General features: G+C 45.9%; 7 protein-coding genes across 7 annotated transcripts; 3 read left to right on the top strand and 4 right to left on the bottom strand.

The window, feature by feature from the left end:
* Positions 1–1,743: 1,743 nt before the first annotated feature.
* Positions 1,744–4,249, top strand: K444DRAFT_648461 (uncharacterized protein; the record flags this gene model as incomplete). Its single annotated transcript, XM_024885466.1, has 3 exons — positions 1,744–1,810; positions 1,865–3,059; positions 3,106–4,249. The coding sequence occupies 3 exons, from the start codon at positions 1,744–1,746 to the stop codon at positions 4,247–4,249; spliced, it is 2,406 nt and encodes an 801-aa protein (XP_024727526.1).
* Positions 4,250–5,501: 1,252 nt separating this feature from the next.
* On the top strand, positions 5,502–7,488 carry K444DRAFT_576253 (TPR domain protein). Its single transcript, XM_024877512.1, has 3 exons — positions 5,502–6,355; positions 6,425–7,062; positions 7,180–7,488. Exons 1-3 carry the CDS (start codon positions 5,584–5,586, stop codon positions 7,468–7,470), a joined length of 1,701 nt encoding a protein of 566 aa, XP_024727525.1. The 5' UTR covers positions 5,502–5,583; the 3' UTR covers positions 7,471–7,488.
* A 302-nt stretch (positions 7,489–7,790) lies between these two features.
* On the bottom strand, positions 7,791–8,111 carry K444DRAFT_637971 (uncharacterized protein; the record flags this gene model as incomplete). The annotated part of the gene is made up of 1 exon (XM_024884194.1): positions 7,791–8,111. One exon carries the CDS (start codon positions 8,109–8,111, stop codon positions 7,791–7,793), a length of 321 nt encoding a protein of 106 aa, XP_024727524.1.
* Positions 8,112–9,189: 1,078 nt separating this feature from the next.
* On the bottom strand, positions 9,190–11,119 carry K444DRAFT_604004 (uncharacterized protein). The gene is made up of 4 exons (XM_024878793.1): positions 10,549–11,119; positions 10,395–10,499; positions 9,959–10,347; positions 9,190–9,904 (listed from the first exon to the last, which is right to left on the bottom strand). The coding sequence occupies exons 1-4, from the start codon at positions 10,702–10,704 to the stop codon at positions 9,367–9,369; spliced, it is 1,188 nt and encodes a 395-aa protein (XP_024727523.1). The 5' UTR covers positions 10,705–11,119; the 3' UTR covers positions 9,190–9,366.
* Positions 11,120–13,937: 2,818 nt separating this feature from the next.
* K444DRAFT_604001 (GroES-like protein) lies at positions 13,938–15,055 on the top strand (the record flags this gene model as incomplete). Its single annotated transcript, XM_024878792.1, has 5 exons — positions 13,938–14,113; positions 14,177–14,295; positions 14,346–14,519; positions 14,591–14,722; positions 14,776–15,055. 5 exons carry the CDS (start codon positions 13,938–13,940, stop codon positions 14,895–14,897), a joined length of 723 nt encoding a protein of 240 aa, XP_024727522.1. The 3' UTR covers positions 14,898–15,055.
* Positions 15,056–15,147: 92 nt separating this feature from the next.
* Positions 15,148–16,612, bottom strand: K444DRAFT_621994 (alpha beta hydrolase fold-3 domain-containing protein). The gene is made up of 3 exons (XM_024882014.1): positions 16,393–16,612; positions 15,625–16,323; positions 15,148–15,576 (listed from the first exon to the last, which is right to left on the bottom strand). Exons 1-3 carry the CDS (start codon positions 16,484–16,486, stop codon positions 15,293–15,295), a joined length of 1,077 nt encoding a protein of 358 aa, XP_024727521.1. The 5' UTR covers positions 16,487–16,612; the 3' UTR covers positions 15,148–15,292.
* Positions 16,613–20,138: 3,526 nt separating this feature from the next.
* K444DRAFT_547423 (glycerate-and formate-dehydrogenase) lies at positions 20,139–21,262 on the bottom strand (the record flags this gene model as incomplete). Its single annotated transcript, XM_024876304.1, has 3 exons — positions 20,139–20,639; positions 20,689–21,105; positions 21,158–21,262. 3 exons carry the CDS (start codon positions 21,260–21,262, stop codon positions 20,139–20,141), a joined length of 1,023 nt encoding a protein of 340 aa, XP_024727520.1.
* Between the last annotated feature and the right edge of the window lie 3,407 nt (positions 21,263–24,669).

Here is a 24,669-nt window from a genome sequence, read left to right as displayed (position 1 = left end):
GGCGACATTTGGGGACACTTTTTTTGGCGGACATGGATGGCCACTTCTGTTACTTTATTGATACGGTTTGCTTTTGCAGCAAAGTTGGTGGTGACGCCTCATACGACTAGGCCTACTCACCATTTGTGGAGAAGGTGAACTGGCATCTATCTGGCTGTCCGAGTATGCCCAGTGCACGAAGGTAAGACTTGTATAACATCGAAGTACACAACCACGACACCAGCTCAACGCGATACTCTATCGCTCTTCTACTATAGAACGGTTTTAGGATCTATGCCAAATGGAGTCCTCTGTTGAGGAACTAGATATCATCCTCAGCAAAGCAAAGTCTGTGTTTGAGGTGGTGAAAATCACTAGGGAGGAACAGAGGAGATGCGGAAAGCATGGCGAGATGCTGATTGACAATGGGTAGACTGGGGGGCATAAGAGGGCGAGCCATTTACAGAAGAGGGCCATGGGGCTGCTGATCATTTGAGTTAGACATGCAGTGTCTTCGTCAGCGAATGGTTAATACAGGCTGTCCGTGAGTCACGAGATTGTATGAGCATGGAAGGGTGCGATTCTCCATGGTAAGGGAGTTTATTGTGTACACCATGTTCCTGAAAGGAGTCAAGTCAGATATGGCGAGTACATATGCTCTTGTTCTAACGGTCGAACATCGATTAACAATGAGGTTAGACTTCCTCTTCCGGAATTATGAATCCCGTTACATTATTAGACGATATGCAACCAGCTTACGCCGCTACAGTTTAGTCAAAACTTTCTATTTGGAATTTGAGGCACTAGGTGCACTAAGGAACATTCAGGACCTATCATAGCGCCAAGAGAACCTGGCCCCGCCAGGCCAAGAGAACATGGGTAATGCAACCTATTGCCGGTTTGAGCTTGGCAAGTTAAGACTGGGAACTCAGAACTTCCAAAGTACAGGATCCTTCCCGATTTTCGGGATTACGATTTACAATGTCAGGAAACTTTCGGCCTACCATTAAGCTCCATATTTTGTACCACTCAGCCTTAATCAAAACATTGCCAGAAGCTTCGCATGAATGGGAAACTTTTGGTGGAGTTCATAGGATGTGATCACGTGATTGATGAGGGTACTTCCTCTAACCATTTTCCCAGTGCAACCAGCTACCTCCGTCCAACTTCCATCCGCTTACCCCTTGATTCTTTCAATCGCCGCTCAGTGCCTCCCACTGAGCCTTGTTATATTTCGGCCGAATGGTGCTCAGGGAGATAACTCATTTAACGCCGATGTGCTTCATGTGCCAAGCAGTCAAGCGTGGCTCCGCCTCAATATATTACGCACTCTTTTGTCGGCCGTTCCTCTTGTGACCTCTCATATTCAGCACAGTTTCTAACAATACCCAACGAACTTCGTGATTTTCAAGAGCTTCTATTTGCTAGAAAACAGCACGCCGCTCGCATGCAGAGCGAAGCCTCTTTCCAACGCACAACTGCGAAAGATGTCAAGGGATTCTTCGTATTCAGCCTAGATGTCTGGGCAACAGACACACGCCGACGCTACGACGCTGGGCACATATCATATCTTTTGGAGTGGCCATTTTCTTTCTGTAACTTAAGATGTTGTACAGTTAGTATTGTCCCTTGACTTGCATCTTATCGTGTTGGCTTCCGATCGTCCCGAGTCTTTCTTCCTTTCTTCCTCCTTGTTGTGAGACTCTGGATCCTATCTCTGCTTCTAAATCTTGAGAGAAGAGGCGGTGCATTCCCATCCACGTTATGAGACTCTCTCATTTGCCAATTACTGCATGGTTTGGTCTCCATCTTTGGATATCATCCGGAAATGGTACGTCTATACCCGCTTCCACTCATGAGAAATAGAGCTCACACAACAATACAGCACGATCATTACCCCGAGATCAAATAAACTACATTTCCGTCGTTGAGGATCCCATTATTAATACATCATCCCACGTGATCGGCCACCTTTCACACTTCACCCTTGCTTTCTTGCTCCGCGCTCCCCAACAACAGCACTTCAAACTCAAACTACAGCCCAACCATGACGTCCTACCGGATGGTGCCCATTTATCGTTCCTCGATGTGCAGGGAAGTATCAAATCATCAGCAGCAATAGAACGATATGAACACAAGGTGTTCAAAGGATCAGCCTGGCTCCAGACCGAAGACGGGAATTGGGATGAGGTGGGATGGGCTAGGATTTATGTGAAAAGAGACGGACCAAAGCCCTTGTTAGAGGGTGCATTCAACATGTTCGGTGACCATCACCATATCCAATTGCGATCCAACTACTTGCAGACAAGACGTCAGTCGGATGTCAATCTTCCTAGTTCTTGGGACAGTGAAGAAGAGCAAATGGTTGTGTATCGGGACTCCGATATAGCTCAAGAGGAGCTCTCTGATATTGAACAACGGTCTCCTGGTGGTGTAACTTGCGGAGCAGATCAACTTGATTTCAACTACGAATTCAGCCATCCAATAGTCGGTTCTAGATCAGAAGCGCCCACCACCGGTTGGGCTTCCACCCTTCTGAAGCCCGTTTTCTCTCCAAGGAAACGTCAGAGCGGGCGGATAGGAAACGGCAATCTTCGAGCGACTATCGGATCCACAGCTGGCTGCCCTACAGAAGGCAGGGTTGCCTTGATCGGAGTTGCAACAGATTGCACATATACCGCATCGTTTGCTTCAACTGACGCTGTCCGCGAAAACATCATCAGCATGGTGAATACCGCATCTGCGGTGTATGAACGTACCTTCAATATCACCATTGGGCTCCGCAATCTTACAATCAGTGATGCACAGTGCCCTAGTACTGCTCCCGCTGCAACCCCGTGGAACCTTGGCTGTTCCGGCGTCGAGATTGATCAGCGGCTAGATCTCTTCTCGACCTGGCGTGGATCAATAGGCGATAACAATGCCTACTGGACCTTGCTGAGTACATGTAACACAGGAAATGCAGTTGGGCTAGCATGGCTTGGACAACTTTGCGTTTCTGGGGTAGTGGGGACCGGTTCCCAGTCCGTAAGTGGGGCTAATGTTGTTGTCCGTACTCCATCGGAGTGGCAGGTCTTCGCGTAAGTGCTCTTAGAACCTTTTTACCATCTGCTAACCATGTTGCAGCCATGAATCAGGTCATACTTTTGGAGCCGTGCATGATTGTGATTCGACTGGTTGCCAATCCGGGACGTGTTGTCCGATATCCACTTCATCGTGTGATGCGAGCGGCAGGTATATCATGAGCCCATCTTCGAGCAGGAGCCTCACCGATTTCTCGCCATGCTCAATTGGCAACATATGCTCTGCATTGGGTCGAAATACTGTTCGATCAAGTTGTCTCAGTGCTAATCGCAATGTTACAACTATCACTAACAGCCAATGCGGCAACGGCATTGTCGAAGTTGGCGAGGATTGTGACTGTGGAGGAGAAGAATCTTGCGGAAACAATCCTTGCTGCAACCCAACTACTTGCCAGTTCAGAAACAACGCTGTATGCGACGACTCTCATGAGTCTTGCTGCTCAAACTGCCAGTTTACTTCGGCAAGCACAGTGTGCCGGGCAAGCACTGGTATTTGTGATGTAGAGGAGACTTGCACTGGCGCCTCAGGCGCCTGTCCCTCGGATGAGTACCTTCCGAACGGACAGAGTTGTGGAAACAACAGCGGCCTAGCTTGTGCCAGTGGCCAATGCACTAGTCGCGATCTTCAGTGTCAGATGATTGTAGACACTTTCTCGAACGGCAATTATACAAGTGCCTGCAACAGCAACTCATGCTCCGTCATATGTTCTTCAGCCACCACTCAAAACTCTGGGGGTAATTTCTGCTCCTCGATGAATCAAAACTTCTTGGACGGAACTCCATGCGGTAGTAACTCGCGTTGCAATAGTGGTCAATGCCGTCGAACGACCTCGGATAATGGAGGTACCTCCTCTGGTGGGGGTGGCACCTCTGGTGGGGGTGGCGCCTCTGGAAATGGCGGCTCCTCTTGGTTTGATCGCAATCGAAATCTTGTTATTGGACTTGCAGCTGGGCTGGGAAGTCTTGTTATTCTGCTGCTGTTGTGCTGCATTTACAGCTGTTGTCGGAAACGCAGACGTGCAAACGCTTTACCGCCTTCACAACCACCCTTAGCTCAGTTCTATCCAAACAACCCACCAGCTTATGGGGCATATCCCGCATATCCTGCATATCCTGCATATCCTGGGCTCGCGCATACGAACTTCTCTGCCAGGCGAGGCAGCGTTCCATTGGTTAGGTATGCTTGAGTTCGGGCGGGGTGGGCTTGAACATTCCGTAGTATAACGAATTAATGCCTCAAAAAGGTGAAAATCTCTGGCACTTTTCGTCAAAATTATTATGGTGTGAGACGGAAATTTGTAGGCCGCAATGTGGATAAATTTTGAAGACAGCTCGCTGAAATAGGGGTACAGAGATCCGTGAAGTGCAAGTCCTCCCTTCAACAAATGCAAATAGTTTGTGACTAATCACTAATCAACAGCGAATAACGTTTGACCCTCCGTTCTTCTGAGCCTTAACAACTTTCTAAGACCACAGCCAATCATCCAACGCTATTCATCCAACACTCTTTGGATACTGAATCCAGCCTGAATTATCAATTTCCTCATAGCCGAAGGCGCTAGAGATCACTTCAAACCCTCAGACAACAACTATCCCGTTTTCAGAAATAATTTGAGAAATAATGCTCAAAGCTTCAGTCTTTACACTAGACCCAATCGTACCAAACTTTACCCTTATATAAAGTGGAGTTCTTGAAGTGTTCAAAGCCTAGTGTGGCAAACAAAACCGACACTTACTGAAGGCAAGATTCCTCCAGATCATTCCCCGTCAAACGCTCACAGCAACGAGAAAATAGTGCTTGATAGGTATCAAAAGCTCGCAAGGTTAACCAGAGAATTGAAACAGGAAGACTAAAATTGACAACATCACAATGACCCAGTAGCCGCCTTTTCCTTCACCTTAAAGCCTACTCGCTTCCCAACATACTAACTCTGCAGCCCCTTCTCCAGATCAGCAGCTATGAAATCGAGAGTATCTTCCATTGGAGTATAGCAAGCTTGTGCTTGAGTTATTATACTCAAATGGATCTCAATTAGCGGAATGCCCTCAAAGCGGGGTTTCCAGCTCGGTGGCGAGTCTGCTTAGTAAGAAGATGATCGCTTGAAACGCCCTCTAGTCATCTAAAAGAGAGTCGAGATCAAAAATTACCGCTTTGAGCGTACACCCACGTTTTAGGAATGCGAAGCGAGCAGAACAGGGGGGGGGGGGGTACAGGGGTTGGCAGGGGCACACTCCTTTCGTATCTATCTTAGGCCCTCTGAAGTCGCTAGCGAGATGGAGTGATAAGGTTCTACTCGCTAGAATACAAAACGTTGCCACTAGCGAACCCCTATTTCTGGGAGGTTTTTCGGCAAGAATCGGCATTTCGGCCGGAAGTGGGGTTCGTCAGAGCTCTTTTCAACTTCTCATCGTACAGCACTTCACTATCTGAGGACCTTCCTTCCTTCCTTATTCGCCGGTTTAGGCGAGATACCCCTATATATGGCGATCAATTTGTAGTATCAATGGTCATCAACCTGACATGATCAACGCAAACATGAAGGGTTCTCAGAAGCAGTCATCTTTTTCACCGCCGAAATACTTCGACCTCGGAACATACCATTGGCCTATAACTACTACCAGCGAAGAGGCCCAGACCTGGTTTGATCGAGGCCTCATTTGGGTTTACGGCTTTAACCACGAGGAAGCCGCAAAGTGCTTTGAGAAGGCTATCGCCGCCGACGAAGGTTGTGCGATGGCATATTGGGGTTTGGCTTATGCCCTCGGTCCAAACTATAACAAGCCATGGGATGTCTTCGATGAATGTGAGAGGACTGCCAATCTTAAGCGAACCAATGCCGCTGCCAGACAAGCAGAGACACTTTCTGCCCCAGCCGAGCCCGTTGAACGTGCTCTCATCCACGCCATCCAGTCCAGATACCCGCAGCAGCGGATGACCAAGGACTTCTCGCTGTGGAATAAGAAATATGCGGAAGCTATGGAATCTGTATACCGGAAATTCTCCGATGATCTCGACGTAGCGGCATTGTATGCTGATGCACTAATGAACCTGACGCCATGGGCGTTGTGGGATATACATACCGGAGAACCGACGCCGGGATCACGGGTATTAGAAGCGAAGCAGGTTCTTGACCAAGGTATAGCTACTGAGGATGGATTCAAACACCCTGGTCTCCTTCATTCATATATTCATCTCATGGAGATGTCAAGCACGCCTGAGAAAGCATTGACGATAGCTGATCGTCTGCGTGACCTCGTTCCAGATGCTGGGCACTTGAGACATATGCCCTCACGTGAGTCAATTTACATTCCATCCAGATTTCATTCCTCTCAGAATACTAACCAAAGATTTTTGGGTTTAGATCTGGACATCATGTGTGGTGACTACCGTCGAGCCATTGCCGCGAACTCAGAAGCAATCTTGGCTGACGAGAGATTTGTTGCCCAAGAGGGACCTTTCAATTTCTACAGCCTCTACAGAACACACAACTATCATTTCCGCATCTATGCCGCCATGTTCTCTGGACAGTCAAAAATTGCTCTTGAAAGTGTTGCACAGATCGAAAAGTCTTTTCCAGAGGAGTTGCTTCGTGTCGAGTCCCCGCCAATGGCAGACTGGTTGGAAGGTATTCTGAGCGTGCGTGTGCATGTTTTCATACGGTTCGGGCTATGGCACGATCTTCTGAGTCTCGAGTTCCCAAAGGATCAAGAACTCTACTGCGTGACGACGGCAATGATCTATTATGGGAAAGGTGTGGCTCTTGCAGCTACTGGAAAGGTTGAGGAAGCGGAGGAAGAACGAACGCGCTTTCGTGACGCCGTGAAACGAGTTCCTTCTTCTCGCACAATCTTCGCCAATAAATGCATCGATGTCCTAGACGTCGCTGGAGCAATGCTCGATGGCGAGCTTGCCTACCGCCAGGGCAATTTCGACCTTGCATTCGAAGAATTGAGGCGGTCTATCTCCCTCGATGACGCGCTTCCGTATGATGAGCCTTGGGTAGCCAACCTTTTCTTTGTCCTATACCCCGAGCTCCTTGCCTCACTGGTAGGGAGTGTTTCGTCTCTCTCCCAGTTCTCTCCTCCCCAAAGAAATATATTGCTAATTCGTTGGTAGGGGTGGATGCAACCAACTCGACATGCATACGGTGCTCTGCTACTGGAGCAGGGGCATGTTGGAGAGGCTGCCGCTGTGTATAGTGCTGATCTTGGGATGGACAACGTGATTCCACGGGCTTTGCAACATCCGAATAATGTTTGGGCTTTGCATGGATATCATGAGTGTTTGTTGAAGCTTGGACGGAAAGCTGAGGCGAAGATCTTGGAGCCGCAATTGAGACTGGCTCTCGCCATTGCAGATGTGGCAATTCGTTCTTCTTGCTTCTGTAGACTAAATACGTCAAGTTAGCCAATCCGAATTCATAAGAAATCAACTTAATCTACTGGCAGTCTCCCAGGTATTATTGTTTGTTTATTTAACTGGAACTATTCTCAAGTATTTGCCAATATGTTCGATGACTGGAGTTGTTTTCAGAGAAAAAACATGGTGTTTGTTTGTCTGAAAGCAAACAGGTTTGCTTATTCTATTCATTAAGCTAAGACTCTTACTTTAAGAGCCCAGATTAGGCTTGCCTTTGCTTCAAGCCGGGCACGGCGCACGGAGGTCATTTAGCTATTCTTAAACTGTAAAGACCTATAAATTGACTTACGAATGCTGCTTGGATTTGTTTAAGCAAAGACTTTATGGGTCATTCGGCAGGACTTCTGTTTGAGACACCGGTCTTCAACGGCTTCTTCTATTCTAGACTTTCCGAGCACCCATCGTCCTTCATTACGACCCTTTCCAATACACAACAATCTAGCACCAAAGCCTGCAATAAACCACACTATGGCGCCATTCAAGTCTGATGTGACCTCAAGGGAAATCAGTGGAAATGGAAAGATCACCTCTTTTTGGCAATTCGAAGCTGACGTCACCGCCGCCTCGCCTGGCTGCGGTCGCAGCATGAGATCCTCCACCAAGGCAAAGACCGCAGCAACGCAAGCCATGGCCAATGCCAAGTGTACCAAATCTTCTCTTCAGCGGGGAAGATAGGCTGAAGCCGGTAAGAGTTTAGCCCTTCATGCACAGCTTCTACATACTAGTATGTGCTAATGCGCTTCTTTAAAGCAAAGCACCTGAACCTGGCATCCGCTATATCGACAGGCTTGCGCCTGAACTTCTCCTCATAATCGTCAAAAACTTGGATCCAGTTAGCTCCGCCAGCTCAGTGTGGGCTCCGATAGGCTCGATAATCGATCGATAGATAATCGCGCTAATTGGTCAATAATCGATAATTATCGATAATAGTGGGTCTAATTTCTTTAGCAATGGTTACATCGTACAGGGCTAATGCGCTGTATCGCTAAAAATATAGCGCATTGGCCCTATAACTATCACTAAATGGCTAGACTCACTTTTATCAATAATAATTTATTGGAGCCCACACTGCGCCAGCTTTAGTCTCACTTTCAAGGCAGTCTATCCGCTCCATTACAAGACTCATAGAAAATTCAAGTTGTAGCAAAATTTCGGTGTCCGCAAGAGCACACACGAATACACCATGGACGGAGACATGCTGACCAACTTGCTCGCAAACTGGGTGCCTTCCAACCCCAGATAGAACGGTCGCGATGGCAAGTCCACTACCAAGAAGATGTTCAAGCCATTTCTCCGGGGAGTACGATATGGCGACGAATAATAGTGCTATAACGACGGGACTGAGCTCTACGAGGGTCTTTCGGACAGAAACTACGAGAAGACGACGGAGAAGTGGTTGAAACAAGTCGATGAGTTGGGTGGGAGTACGAGGCGAGGCCGTTGTTGGACACTACAGAGGGCCAGCTGGCACACTCCCTGAGGCGGTGCGAGAAAAACGATGGCTATTGATTCTCGGGTGCTCTGTGCAACCCAGCCGTATCTGGAGGAATCAGGGTACATAACGAGTTATTGAACCTCTATATCGCAGAACGCACATGGTTATGACAATGATTTCTGATGGAGAATCTCGTGTACAATAGACGAAACCATTGGCAGAGAAATAAGGACCTCATGTCCAGGCTCCCCACGAGCTCATGAGATGAGATGACTTTGCAATAAATGAAGGCTTCATGACTCCGCTGTGTGTGCTCGTTTTTTATTTTTGAACTATCTTCTCATGATTATTGCGTGTTGAATGAGACCAGGCTCCCTTTTCGCGCTTTTCGCGCTAATACATTATGAACACGGACTGGTTTAATGGAATGGAGACAATGAGAACACAAGTCAACGAACATTCTGTGTCGAGACAGTAGTCTTCCTAATGCCCGGCCCCCAACTCTGCACATCCTCACTGCTAACCTCCGTCAACTTACTCTGGCTATCACTCCAGCCGTGCTGAGTACTCGTCAAAGGTCCCACACTCCCGCTCCTTCCTGAAATACTCCTCTTCACGCCTTTCCTCTCTCCTCTCTCCATATCCGATCCTGTTTCGACCAAAGTCGTGACGCCTCTGTTCTTTCCGATATCGCTCCTTAGTCCAAATTCTTCCGCTTCACTTTTGCTTCGACTGCGGACGTAGCCGGGGTTGCCAGAAGGAGGCCAAGGGTTGGAGGCTCCCAGGGAAGAACTCCCGCCGAGTAATCTAGAACGGGACAGAAAAGTTCGGAAGAGGGGACGGAGGGTAGCGATTGAGGAGGCTGCTATACCGATTCCGGTTTCGCAGGTTGACCAGATGGCAACATCTGTTGTCGCGTATAGGAAGTCTTCTTGGTTGGAGAGGTCTTTGACATAGGGGATTCGGACAATTGTGGCGGTGGAGGCTCTGATACATCTTCCGTCAGTTTGGGATGTTTGATAAAGGACTGGATAAGCTCACATGGCCCCCAGAGCGAGAATTGCCGCAACTGAGAGTTTTGTCCTGGGATTCATCTGCAAATTCCACACGAGGGAGATTGGGAGAAGTCCAAGTGTCCAGTCCGCAGCACACGAGATAGCAGAATAGGCATAAGTTGCGTCGACAGTGATGGTGGGGTCGATGCAGTTTCCCGTTCCACCAGTATAGCGAGTCCAGAAATAGCTGGATGGCAAGCATTGCATGACGAAGAGCAGAAAGTAAGCTAAACTATAGACTTCGAGGATGGTTACGGTAGTCCAGATAATGATCTTGTGTGTCTTTGAAACGGAAATTCTGAGCAGCATGACGCCGATACTGAATTTGAGTGCCATGTTGGAAAGAACGTAGACTGGCTCGCAGGCCCACCACCACTAGTTCCCCCATAAGCCATTGCTTCCACTTTGAGCGAGAGTCTTACCTTCAACCCAACGGGTATCTCTTCTTGTGGAAGGAGACTCGAATGCTGACCCGTGCCATGATGCACACCTGTAATGCAAAAGGTGCAAAAGAAAACGAAGAACACCTACGGCAATTAGCATGAAAGTTTCATCGGAAGAAAGAGCAATTCGTACCCATGCAACTAAAGCGGACCAATCATCAAGCCCAAAGCTTTTCACAACGAAAGCTCTACAGTAGCATCGTAGCATAATCGTGATAGTGCTGAGCGCAAGGAACAGTCCCGCAACGCCAGCGACTTGAGGTCCTCGACCTGCTACAGGTACCGTCATTTTAGCTTCAGATTTGAATGGCGATTCGGACAATAGGAAAGAAATACGACAACGAGGGGTAGAGGGAAGGATCCGCTCTTCATGCGGGCAATGTTGAGGTTAAAAAGCCGCATTTGCCATGGTGAAAATATTGTCAAGCTATTTTCCTCCGCGTAAGACTGGCGCAGCAGCGCGGCCGAGGCTATCCACACAGTGACACAGGCGACCCCCTGGGCCCACCCGTCAGGAACAGAACAGAAATCCACAAGTGGCCAACCTGCCCCAAACCAGTCGCGCTTCACCAGCGCGTTCCTGGATTTGTGGTCATGTCCCGCCCGCAGTCAATCCGCCCGCCCGGTAGTGGACCCCACGACTCGATATGATGTGCGTTATACTTCCCAATTGTGGTGACATCCGAGTCATTGCATGCAGGTGCTTTGCGCATGTGAAACGGTTCCAGCGACCACCCCAGCAGTATCCTAGGTTGACTGTGGGGAAGGAAGGATCTGCAATGCAAATATTTGCTCGGCGTGCGTCTCACATGATTTCTTACCGCACCTCCTCACTTCGAGTGCTCTAGACTTCGAGATCGTCCTATCAAATTCCATGCTGGACAACTAAAATTCCATAGATGGAATTGATCTGTTGTTCAGAAGTCGTGGACACTGGAAAGTAGTGTGAAGAACCCCTTTCCGTCGTTTTGAAATTTTCCACTTTTGTGACAGGCTGACAGCGGGTCGGACCACAGTCTGCTTCACCTCAATTCCTCAAACGAATGATGCGATTCGCTTCTTATTTGGCTGACTATTTTTCCTGACTACAAATATCTCTCAAAAACGGGAGGAAGCGAGCCTGTCAACGAAACCGGCGGATGAGTTCGGGAACGCTCAAGCCGGGGTGGTACGTCCCGATCGGTACTTAACATGCAGCCAGCCAGCCACGCGGACAATTCAGGGGAAGGATGAAGAGCTGCCTGTGTTGAAAGATGTGGACTGAGGAATTGATTTTGGGGAAAGAGTGGGATGAATATTCAGGGGCTCGCTTAGCACCAAGCCGCAAGTTGAGGGGTTGCATTTAGCACTGTAACCAAGGGTCGGCTACTTCCAAACGTACGAGTCATGACTTGAACTTCGAAGAAAAAGAAATTTCATTGTCTTATCTCTTTCCCGGATTTCTGTCTGTCATCATGCCTCCCCAACCCAGTTCGAATGCCTTCTTCCCGGCGCCGCACTAGCGATTCCACCTCAAATGGCTCTCAAGTGAAGATCCCTAAGGGACTAGTGATCGGCAGAATATTGGACAAGAGTTTCTCGAGCTAATTGGGGGATTCTTGGCGGCCTTGGAGCTGCCACATGCGTAGCGCAGATAATTAGTCTCGAAATTTCAAGCGAGCTGTGTGATGATTGGATATTTCCGAATATTCCAGGGTTCGTTGACCTTGCTTTTTGCTTTCATAACATAGAGTGTTCTTCTTCCATCTGGGTATTGCTCTCCTCTTCAGACCGCTTCATCTTAACGTCAACATATTTCGCATATCCAGTCGGCAAAAGAAACAAAATCCTTGCAAAATTGTCAGCTCTTTCTCCCTCCTATCTCAAATTACATCTCCACGTACGTTGACACAACCGCAAACGCCGTAGAAAATCCCCTGACGCTTAGATAGTGGCCTGAGTAATCGTAAAGATAATCATCGATGACGGTGACGATACCACTGATGGCCCAGAAACCGACTTTAACAAGGCTGCAGCGGAGATAGAGTCTAGGGGTGAAAGTGAGCCGAAACAGAGAGGTATAGTTGGCGTAAACGAAGATTTCGAAGACTACTTCGATGATTGTGGCTAGGCAGAGGGTGTAGAGGATGATGCGTTCACTGTTGGTAGCATCAGCAAACTTCAAACTCTAGGTGGAGTTGCCGAATTGAATGTCTCGCGACTTGACTTGGGTAGCTATATCTCTGTCCGCAATTGATGAAAACTTCCCGAAGCCAGCGCCTGCAAAATGCATAAACCTACGCTCGGAAAAGTTTCAACTCGTCACCTTGGCTTTTCAATCCAGTCGCTAAAACTAGTACATGTAAAGCCATCCACTCCAATTGAAAGACCCAGAATGCAGTTAAGATTAATCGATTAAACGGATTGGTTTCTTTATTACGATGTCCTAGGAGTGGTGTAGTGACTGATGAGTGAGGCATCTTGATAATTCAATTGCACTCTTTATGCTCTGATGATCTCGGGGAAGTTCTCATAGTGGAATTTATTCGAGGTGAGATGTACAAATGTTGCTGCCTATTCGGTACGCTAACATCCCTGAAGAAAGATATCTGCCGGCCCTTTTATTGGGGTATATGTACCCCACTTAGGTGGACTTACGGCCAAATGCAGATACGCCACGCAGCTTCTGCTTTTGGGAATATATGCTCGATTCGGCCCCTGGGTGACTTGTGCAAGAGATTATAGATCCTCCGCACAAGAAACTCTAGTCCATGTCTTCCACTGGGCTTTAAACAATGAAGTAAAAGGCGGTTCAAACCATAGTAACAATATGAATTATCAACTTTACACAGACGAAATCACAAGTATTAGTGATGCGCAGAAGGTAGACTCTGGCATGCAAACCTCACGAGTTCCATCACAAGCGGAGATCCAAATTCTATTAAGGGCGATTTGGTGGCTGGCACAAGTTGGCGAAGTATGAAAGTGGGGGTAAATCAATTCTCGCCGTTTGGGAAAGAAAATGGTGAGAGATATGGCAGTGGTGTTGCTGGTGTTGCTGCGCAGATGTTGGGAAGTGTGTGGAGGATCTTACGAGCTCTTTGCAACTTAGGTTCCGAATCAAGCTTTGCCGAATTATAGGGGCTGATCGCTAACTTTAGCGAGATCTCGCTAACATTATAGGCCCCCTCGCTGGAGAATGGCGCACATCAGTCCAGTCTCCAACAAATTTCATATCGCCAGCGTTGCGGATGTGTTTATAGTAGTGCAACACTTCCAGCACCTGCGCCCGCATCTTTATAGGACATTGAATCCTACGACTCTATGAACGGAAGGCATTTCCGCCATCCCGGCGAGGCGGCACAACAATCCTCCCGAGTTTGGTGCTTGATCAAACTCCGAGATTCTGTCCAACAACTCAACTGCAACGCCCTCTCTCCAAGTTCAATCGAATCAGAAACACTTCGTGGTGTTTGCCTTCTCTCCATTGATGAATTAAATCGTGTTTCGGGCGCCAAAATGTCTTCGACAATCCCAGATACCATGCGCTCCCTGTGCATCTACTCTTACAGACCACCCTCGGAATATGAAATATCTACCATTCCCACACCAAAGATTACATTGCCAAATCGTGTGCTCGTCAAGGTCGCGGCAGGAAGCATCAACCCAGCCGATATGGAACAAGCACGGGGAGATTTCAAGATGGCTGTTACCCTACCGTAGGGCACCGAGAATCCTGCTTATTAGCCTCCCCTAAACCGCAAGCACTGATAACATTTCAGGATTCCCCATAAACTTGGCTTGGATATATCAGGAACCGTCATCGCAGTTGGTAAATCGGTAAAGGAATTGAAGATCGGAGATGAGGTGTTCGGCTTCTTGCCTTTTCCAATGGATACATGTAGAGATGAGTTTTAAACCTTGCTGTAGAAGGTGACTAATTCTGGGTAGGCGGCATGTCAGAGTATGCTGTGGCCACGGAACTAATGCTGGTACTGAAGCCCAAAGGCATAAGTCACGTTGAAGCTGCCTCATTAGGCTATGTAGCTTTGACAGCGTTGCAATGTTTTGAGAAAATGGAGCTCGAGGGAGGAGTGGAAGACAAGACTGTGTTGATCACTTCCGGTCCTAAGTAATCTAAGGGTCGGCGTCCATGGAGAATTTTGATTGAACTTAGCTAACGCTTTGTTTTGAAGTGGGAGGAATGGGATCTATTGCTTGTCAAATGGCGAAGAATATATTTGGTGCCGCCAAGGTCATCACTACGGTTTCAACGGAGAAAGTTGGCAAAGTGGACAAGCTGTCAGGTAATGGCGTCGTTGATCGAAGTTTGTCAATATTGCTCTAGGAACTCGAGACCAATGCTAAAATTGAAGTACAGTTATTGACTACAAGAAAACGGACCTCGTCAAGGAAATCCCCATGCTGCCCCACGGCTCGGTGGGCTTCATGATCGACTCAACCCATCAAGATCTCAAGTGTGGATTGATGAGGGGAAACTGAAGCCTGTGGGTGGCAAAAGAGTGGAGTTGGAGGATATCGAGGCTTTGAGAGAGGTGTGAACTCAGATTGCGAGTGGAAAGGGGGGACTTGGTAAGACTGTAGTTGTGATTTCTTAAATACCCGAAGCCGAAGTTCTTGTTTTATTCGTCAATTTCTGGGTCAATGTTGGTTTTAGGTAAAACAAAAGAGTTCGTTATTGATTATAGCACCTAATATAGAATGATTCAAATGAGTATAGAAGCTTAATGTTATCTAATGCTAGGAGAGAAGCTCTCCTTAAGTAGGCTAATAAGAATAAAGGATATTAGCTAGACAAAAGGAAACCATAATCTCAACGGTCAAAGCATGGGAAGAATCCTGTATACCATATTTTTGCAGTGCGTTCCCTAGTGTCTTCAGTCATGTTTATAAGCCTTCTTTAGTGCCGTAGTAGTATCTTGCACGTACTCCTTGGCCTTGTCTAACTGCCCATCCCAATGTCGGAATGGATGACCACATCCTTTATAAACCTTCAAAGTACTCGATGTTCCCGCTTTAGTGAGCACTTCATGATATGCTATCCCCTCCGAAGTTAGAGTGTCAACACCGGCGACATGAATCGAAGCCGGAGCGAGATTTGCGTGGGATGCTGCAAGTATAGGCGATGCTCGAAAGTCCTTCGTTATCTTCTTTCTTACTTCTGTTGCAGGTAATTAGTCAAGTCTCTCCGAGAGTTTAGGTGACTTACCCATATCAGTCCCTAACCACAACTTATAAAACCATCTCAACCTGTTGAGCGGCAGACAGGGAGCGAACTCGTTCTTGATATAACTCTCATATGGTACATCAGGATGACAAGAGCCCTCCATTGGAATGAATCTAGTATCCACGACTGGTACAACCAACATTTGAAGTACCAGCTTCGGTAATTCCGGGTCGTCTCTTGCCAACAACGCGAGTACAGCGGCGATATGCCCACCAGCAGACAACCCTCCAATAGACACCCGCGAAGAATCAACTCTCAACTCCCTCGCGTGATCAAACACCCACGTGAGAGCGGTCCAGGAGTCAGTCAGAGGAACAGGATGCGGAAACTCCGGCGCCAATCTATAATCGACATTAATCACCAGACAGCCAACATCCTGGCATGCTTGTCGACACCAAGATTCATCGCTCTTAAGATTGCCGATGACAAATCCACCGCCATGGTAGTTCACATGAGCTGGCAGTTCCCCGTCTTTCGTTCTCAGGCCGCCTTTGGAAATCGCATCTTCGGTGGGAGCGAAGAGTTGGATTGTGATTTCTCCTGCTGGGTCTGAGACGAGGATCGTGAAGAATTTGATGCAGCCTACTTCTGGGCAGGGACCCGGGGCGATTGGGAAGGTGTATTTGGATCTATCGGCGTTGTATTCCTCGTAGGTTACTTGGTCGGCTCTGATTTTGGGCGCTGGGATGCGGTTATTGTCAGCCAATTTTAATACATTCTAGGCTGGAAAATATTGAAAAGTTTTGGCACCTTGATATTTGGTGTAAATTCCAGCAAACTGAGGATCCAATCTATCTACCACGGAGGGGTGAAGAGCGTTGATGAGAGGTTTAACATCTCCCATGATGTGGATAAAGTCCGGTGGGGTAACTCGGTGACGAGATAATCAGCGGCTTACGGAAGGAGATTGATATGAGGAATATGAGACCTTGTAGATTAGCGAATAAAGACTGCTATCTTTGCAGTAAAGATATAATGTCAATACAGATGAGGTTGTACAAGTGGCGTCCGAACAATATCGAAGAGTGGGGGTGAGGATTAGTACCCCGCGCCAGTATCAATCACTGCCCCATCCGCGGAAAAAGTAAAACTATAACCCCCCCCACAAGGTGTCGATTGGGGGCCAGACTAACTTACCAACCCAAAGTAGAGGCGCTCGAACAGGAATACTAGAAATCTAGCTCTTTCTTTAAATTTAATTTACTTTATAAAGAATTAATAAAATTTTATTATAAGACTAATTAAGTTTATAAACTTTTTATAAAATAGTAATTAATAAGAATTCTTGAAATTAAAGAAATTAATAATCAAAAATTTAAGGGTAATTTTAAGTAAGCCTAGAAATTTAATAATTAAGACCCTAAAACTAAATAAAAGAGCCTTATAATATATTTGCTTATACTTATATTAAAAAAAGGTCTAACTTAAGGCTTCCAAGAGCTTAAGTAACTAATTACAAGTCGTTAACACTCTGGCCCCCAATCGATACCTCTAATCAATACGACGATACCTGGGGGTGTCGGTTTCCTTTCCCCTTATTCGCCACTCACTTTCGCCCTTTATAGGGACTGCAATATCGCATGGGGGGGGGGGGGGGGCTAGCTTCTCGTTAACCCAGCGAATTACGCAGCCTATCGTAATTCGGGGGCCTGACTTAAAACGAAAAGAGAACCGAAGAGACTGTTTTCAAATCAGTATTTCTGCTTTCGGTGAGTTCTCCTCAAAACAATTTCGAGTGAGGCTTACGCGAGTTACGCATACCGTTTGTTAGGCGCTAGACGGCCCCATTCCTCCCAGTTCTTTTTTCGATAGTCGTTACCAATGTGCGCCGAAAGCCTCACCGGATGAGCTTTGCGCTCGCACAAAGGTGGTGCAGAACGGGATCGGGCAATAATTTGCCCCGAAAGATTTCCCGCCGGACGTCTCCTTTCCAATTAATAAGCAGATGAAGGGTCGTGGCCTGCGTTCCAACTGATGTATGGACCGAATCCTCAAGGAAGGTCACACAAGTTTCAAGTCTATGTACCCTTCAGCACATTTGCCCCGCCTAAAACTGTTCATATTTCTCTCCCCTACCACTTCCCTCCTCCGGCGCTGCGGTGTTCTTGCGGCTCGGGAAAACTTTCCTCGGGACGGGACGCACCGCTTGCAGATATTCAGGGGAGAAGGCTGGCTTGACCTCGCCACATGCGGAGAAAGGGTGCATTACAACCACGCAACATCCTGAGCCTCTCGGCCTCCAGAATTGCTTTTATACCCATACCTAACTCTTTTTCATCGATTTCGATCACTTTGATTCGCCAACTGCACCAAACTTTCCGAACATATAGGAAATCTTCTACAAGCATCCTCTGACATGGGGCAAATGCTGAGCCTGCATACCAGGTATATCCTCATTGGACGGGCCATTCGCCTGCGGCTATACTGTGTAGCATGATGTTGAAAGAGAATTCTCTTTCAGCTCATAAGACTGCTCCTGGCCCTGGGTTAAGTCTGCTCTGCTCCTTGACTCCCGCACCACTCTTCGTTCGACGGCATCGATATGACCGACACCAATATCAGTATTGCGCTTCCTATGCCTGGCAGAGCTCCCAATACGCTCTCGGAACATCAAAGTGATCACCTAGGCGTTCGTGTCGTGCTCGACGGCAGCATCCAAAACGACACTGGCAGAACTAAAAGTCCGGCTTCGCACTCCCAAGACACAAATACACAATTTCCAGAAGTTGAGAGCCCTGCTGCTACTCAATTCAGTTCCTCGGTGACCTCTGATATATCAATGAAAGATGAGAAACAACAGTGGTGAGCGAACACATAGAACTGTGTACTTGCGGGTCCTGGGAGAATGTAGCGATCGCTGGAATTAGAGTTACTGAGCCGCGGCATGGCGATGGCCTGCCTCATCGCCATCATCGCGATTCTGGCCGTGTATCAGGACAACCACCGCCTAACTCACCTGACACCATCTCGATTAACTCTTGGGCCTCTATTTTCACAGCCGTCATGAAGGCAGCTGACATGCTGCCAGTTGCTGCAGGTGCATATATCCATGGATCGGGGTCTGACTGTTGGGTTGATGAACTAGTTGGTGTTGACCCGGTGCCAAGGCATTAGCCAGATGAAGTGGCTCTGGTTTCGAGAGTTGAGGCCACTGAGAGTCGCGGTCCGTGGGGAGCTGTTTTGCTTCCCTTTTCATCGTTTCGCGGACAGTAAGCATTGTGTGTTGCCCTTTCGATTCGGGTTGCGGCTAATAATGGTCCAAGTCACCTTGTAAGCTTTAGCGCGTTCATCTCTATTCTTGCCATGGCCATCGATCCATCCTCTCGGCAAATCATCCGGTACTACAATTACTTTCCTGTTTTTTCAACAGCGGTGGCAACAATGCCACAAACCAACAAGGGGAAACGGCCTGGACACTGAAACTTACGGCGTGACCAAGTTTGAGTTGTCCCAAGCACCCTTAGACCGTACGCTGCTCTATCTACCCTTGCATCCAGACGCACAATGCCAGGGTTGTAAACTCTGTCTTGAACGAAACGCTGCTTTCTTAACTCCGTTAAAGAAAACGCAGACCTCGGCCCTCGAGATCGCCACGTCGCCTAACATGACCTTCTCCCTCGCCACCGGCAGGATTCTGAGCAACGGCACTTGGATAGAGTGCAGCATCTCGGGCACTACCATGGCTATGGTGCGGCAGCGAGGCGAAGGTGGGCCGGCTCTGTGGGCAATGGGAATTGTGCTCGAGTCGCAGGCCTGCATTGGGGTCAAGTGGGCTTGGATTTCGCTGCCGGCGCTGCTTATTCTCTTTAGTGTGGGGTTTCTTCGTGCTACGGCCTTCTACAACGTACGTGCGGGAATGTGGACTGGAGCTTGGGGGCCCTCGGCTGTGGCGCCGTTTTTGGCCGGTATAAATAGTGATGGTATCAGTAATGTTGTTGGGTGTGCTGGTCGGGGGGGGTGGACTCGAGAGTGTGGTGGAGAAGGTTCGGGTGAGGGTTATTGCTAAGGGAGAGAGGTTAGAAGGCTTCTGGCCTCAAATATTAGTTCTTTTCCTAAGTTGGCCTGAATGCGCTTGGGGGCTTGGATGATAACGCTGCTAGAAGAGAGTTTTGCGTGTACAAACTGCAATTTGAGCTTATGTGGTGGGGGTGGATATAGTTTGATGGTTGCTTTCCACAGTCGGGCTGCTGAAACCACAACTCTGCGAGTCTGCTTAAGTGTAATGGAAATTCTGGAAATGTACTAGAGTGTGCTTGTAGGTAGAGGGTACTTGAAACATTGATTTTGGCTTTGTTTCTACAGACTTCTGAAGGCGAATGAAAATTATTCACAGCCTCGTCTTGCCACCAATGTACGATCGCTTGCTTGCATCATCAGGTTTATGTCGGGTGTACTTCACACTGTGGGACACAAATTGCAAGTCGAAACAAAATAACTCATTTCCACCTGAAAGAAATCTCACTTTGTTGACATTTCGCTCAGGCAAAAGCCGGACGCTACCTCCGGCTTATCTCATTGACTGGTGCCACTGGCCGACCAGTACTGAAGAGAGACTTGATATTCTCAAGACATTCCTTCTCAGCATCGCGTCTGGCTTTCTGCGTCAAACCACCCAGATGCGGTTGAATGATACAGCGATCACTCTCGATAAAATATTTGTTGATCTCCGGCTCATCCTCGAAGACGTCCAAGCCTGCTCGAGCAACTTTGCCACTTTCCAGAGCAGCAATCAAGGCATGTTCGTCGATGATTGCTCCTCGAGCAGTGTTGACTAAGAATGTACCATCTTTCATCTGAGCGAACTCTTTATGAGAGAGCAGCCCTTTGGTAGTTGCGTCGAGAGGGCAGCTGACTGAGATGACGTCTGAAGTTCTCAAGAGGTCTTCAAGAGTTTCGCAGTAGGTCACATTGTATATGAGTTCGTCCTCAGGAGGCAATCGGCGGCGATTGTAGTATTGAACGTGCATATTGAACACCGAGGCTTTCCTTGCATGGTGCTGGCACACTGTCAATTAAATTTAACACACGGCCGATTCGTAGTCATACCTTTCCGATCGCTCCCATCCCGATAATGCCTAATTTCAAACCGCTTGGATCAGTGCATGGCACATGGTCATTCCGCCACAAACCAGCCCTTGCAGATTTCTCGGCTCGAGAAGTATCCCGGATGACTGCAAGAGTGAGGAACATTGCCATATCTGCTGTTGGCTCAGAGACGGAATTTCGGGTATTGCAAAACCAAATGTCATTTTCGGTGAGCCAGTCGATAGGGAACTTGTCATATCCAGCAGATGCAGATACTATAGTTTTGCAATGAGGTATGAGGGGAGCGAGGAATTCGGGAGTGAAAGGTTCATATGGTTTCGTGCCCATAAGAACAATAAAGGCGTCATATGGCCCAGACTCCACAACATTTGATCTGATAGCCGCTATAGCTTCTTCACGATTTGAGACATTCAGCTCCTATTTTGGGTCTCAGTGGATATACTCCATCCCGTTAATTGTGGAGACCTACCTCAATTATGAACTGAGTCTTGAAGTCACTGAGATATTCCATTTCAATTGCCTTGAACGGCATCAATGAGAGAATTTTAGGCTTGCTATGGGTGTGCTTTGACATCTTGGATCACAAATCGATCAAGAGGACCTGACGTATACACTGGTATCAAGGGTTCCAGTGCTGGGATCGGGTCCGAATCTCCTCGTTGAGTTGCGTTGCGGATGTACTTAGGTGTTCGGTCTTCTGCAACGCATGTATGATAAATTGATGAGAAGGCACACTTGAATCTTCAACAAAATAGAGCAAGTGATCAAATCATCGAACATACAAGTTAAACAGTGTCAGATTCAGCGGGGAAAGACGGAAGCTAGAAAGGTGGGGGTTGCATGTGACAAAGCTTGTGGATGGACGCTGTTCGAGAACGATAGATCCCTCTTATAGAAATATAAGAATGCAAGTACAAGAGACAAAGCAATTGATTGTTTGGGGCCTGATTCAGAATGCCGCAATAAAACACGGTTTGGCAGGTGCCATCCCTCCATCTACTGTCAACCCGCGAAGCGAGACGAAAGCCCAGCTCTCTGTTGCACTCGCAATCCTCCAGTCCCAGCCTGTACTATACGATAGAATCAAATAGAAAAATAACTGCATCTGAGATGCATACTGTTGTTGAGAGGATTTTTGATGAAGTTGGGGATGGAGACATAAAGTTTCCATCCAAGTGCAAACACGAGAGCGAGTCCCGAGTTCGACACGCTAGAAGGTGTCACTCACCAATCGCCCACACCCCCTTCCCGCTCAACTTGGATTTTGGAGACCTTAACATTACAATTTTCGAAGAATTAATACGATATGCATAATTTTTCGAGTATTCTCTATAATCTGGAAAGTTTTGAGAATTTTCCAAAGACTCTGAAAAATGGGGGGGGATTGGTGGCGTAGGCGTGGGGGGTTTGGGCGATGACCCCTGCTAAGCAAACCTCCAGAAAACATCAGAACTCCAAAGTTCCCCATCCACGCATTATAGCCTCCGCTGCACCAGAAGCAACCTCATGACTTACACAATGGCTCCAACACTGACACCCGGCCACTTTGGAATAGATTCGGCCAGTGTAGGTAATAGTTTGACCTCAGTCCAGTCTAAACTGCAGTTTAGGGGTTTAGTCTAGCCTCGGCGTATCTCAGTGTAGTTTAGTGCAGGGTCTCCAAACTGCAAAATTTGTATGTAAACTGCACTAAACTGCACTAAACCGTTGCCAAACTGCAGTTAAACTGCAGTTTGAGCCTTTTCTTGCCAGTTTAATTTGCCAAATCTAAACTACAGTTTCAAATTTGAAGGCTGGACTGCAGTTTGCACTATTACCTACCCTAGATTCGGCCTCGACATCGTGATATTGAGGCTGGAGTCAGAGCAACTTCCATCGCGTTAGCACTAATTCTTTAGCTAAGTTTCTTTAATTTCTAATTAGTAGGGCGAATTGTGACTTAAATTTTTATAATTTTTACTCGTTTATATAAGTTTCTAATATAAGCTTTATTTTCCCCTTAAATCCATTAGCTTCCAAATAGATTTGCCTCTTAAATATTAGAAAAGAGGCTATCACTCCCATCGACCCCTAACTAAACTTGCTAACCTTGTATTCCCCTACCCTCACAGAACATTTAGTCTATTATATACAACACCCCTATACCTGGACTTCTTTCCAATTCCAGCTTACTAGGCTCTCTATTATTAACCACAATGAACATCGCCAACTAGTTGTATTTCAATTATTCGCCATGCAGTTGTAAATGATCCATCATCTGAGTGGACAACAAAGGCATCGCTAAGTTGCTTATCGAGAGCACAACCCTTCGAAACCCGGAATAACCGAAAGGGACACACAATGGTATTTGCATGCCCGTCTTTTGAATACCAGCATGGATCAAACGCCGGTTCATCCATACTATCAATACAGCCCGTATTCAGCTGACCATTAACCACATTCTCGACCGTTACTTTTGCCGCATCAATATTAATAGATGGGAAATCTTTAAGATCGTACTCTACTCGAATATAGGCCTGTTCACAACTGAGAGCTTGCGCTGCGACAAAAAACATGCCAGAGATAGAAAGTATTAAATAGAATTGCCTATATATATTAGAGGCAAGATCTTATACTTATAGAATACTAACTTACATCTTGAAAATATAACTAACTAAAATAGACTTAATAGTTACTAAGGAGAAATAAACAAATTTCTAAAGTATTATTTTAAAGAAAATAAAAAAAGATGTCCTTTAAATATTAAAAAGAGAGAATAGTAAGAACTTGGTTCTTTATTAGTTTTTTAGGCAGTTATAAGAATATTAATTTTAGGCTATATATTCTTTTTCTAGCTTAAGGTTATTTATTCCGGAATATTCTCTAATTAAATACTTAAAAAGTAAGTAATTAAACTCTTATTTAAATATACGGCCCGATTAAATACATATCTAATTATATATAAAATTGCAAAAATTTATAACTTTAATATATTTATATCTTTTAAATATAATATATAAAAATAGTAAAAGTTATATAATATTAATAATAATATCGAAAATATATATATTATATTTTAAAGATTTATAAAAAATTTATTTTTATTTTTAAAAAATATCTTTAATAATTAATTTATACAAAACTAAATATTAGTATAGCTATTTCTTTGGGAGTTATATATATAGTTACAGGATACGGAATACGGGATATAAGCAATAGGATATGGGTAATAGGATATAGAATACGGGATATAGTTATATAACCTCGTATTCTATTAGTAACTCGACTAGTAGACTAGACCCCTTTAGGCTTAGCAGATTTAGGAATTATATATTAATACTATAATACTATAATCCCTACTTCTGAATAATAACTTTACTAATCTTATATAAATAGTACTTTTATACCTATATAATAGTATTATATATTTCTGGTAAACTAATACTAATTAGTTTATATATATAGATTAGAAAAGATTTTAGATTAGTCCTGAAAGTATTCGGTAGCCTAAGATAAATCTAGTCTATTTTATATTAAAGAAGGGAACTATTTATTAACTTTATAAAAGTATTCGGTAGCCTATAAAGAAGACATCTAGCTCTTACTAATTAATAAGCGGTTAGCTATTTGACTATCTATCTATTTAACTTCTACTATTTTTTAAAACTAACTTCTTTTGGCCCTAAGATTACCTTTTTGGAAACTATCTTTTCCACTTATATAATATCTATATCTATAGAACTCTCTCTCCGGAATATATACCCTATATATATCCTTAAAGCCATTTAACTACTACTTCGATTTTACTATTAAATCGAGTCCTTCGAGCTTTAGATTCTTCCGGAATCATAATATTTCACTTTCTAAATTTCTTATTATAGACGAAATATTTAAGGGTAAAATATTTACTTTAATACCTATAATATCCCTAGATATCTGGAATATCTGATATCTGAATCAGGTATCTGGATATCTTTACTATTAAATCCTTTCTATAAACCT

This window comes from Hyaloscypha bicolor (genome assembly GCF_002865645.1).
Source record: "Hyaloscypha bicolor E unplaced genomic scaffold K444scaffold_183, whole genome shotgun sequence".
Taxonomy (NCBI): Eukaryota; Fungi; Ascomycota; class Leotiomycetes; order Helotiales; family Hyaloscyphaceae; genus Hyaloscypha; species Hyaloscypha bicolor.
Note: the sequence above shows the minus strand (reverse complement) of the source record. Positions and strands in the feature narration are given on the sequence as shown.

Excerpts from the sequence above, each read along its gene's own strand:
- K444DRAFT_604004 (XM_024878793.1), bottom strand. The coding sequence starts at position 10,704 with ATGACGGTACCTGTAGCAGGTCGAGGACCTCAAGTCGCTGGCGTTGCG. Across the intron at positions 10,500-10,548 it reads GGTCCGCTTTAGTTGCATGG|GTGTTCTTCGTTTTCTTTTG; the intron begins GTACGAATTGCT and ends TAATTGCCGTAG. Across the intron at positions 9,905-9,958 it reads ATTCTCGCTCTGGGGGCCAT|AGCCTCCACCGCCACAATTG; the intron begins GTGAGCTTATCC and ends AAGATGTATCAG.
- K444DRAFT_621994 (XM_024882014.1), bottom strand. The coding sequence starts at position 16,486 with ATGGGAGATGTTAAACCTCTCATCAACGCTCTTCACCCCTCCGTGGTA. Across the intron at positions 16,324-16,392 it reads AATTTACACCAAATATCAAG|CGCCCAAAATCAGAGCCGAC; the intron begins GTGCCAAAACTT and ends ACCGCATCCCAG. Across the intron at positions 15,577-15,624 it reads GTGGTTAGGGACTGATATGG|AAGTAAGAAAGAAGATAACG; the intron begins GTAAGTCACCTA and ends TACCTGCAACAG.
- K444DRAFT_576253 (XM_024877512.1), top strand. The coding sequence starts at position 5,584 with ATGATCAACGCAAACATGAAGGGTTCTCAGAAGCAGTCATCTTTTTCA. Across the intron at positions 6,356-6,424 it reads CTTGAGACATATGCCCTCAC|ATCTGGACATCATGTGTGGT; the intron begins GTGAGTCAATTT and ends TTTTGGGTTTAG. Across the intron at positions 7,063-7,179 it reads TTCCGTATGATGAGCCTTGG|GGGTGGATGCAACCAACTCG; the intron begins GTAGCCAACCTT and ends ATTCGTTGGTAG.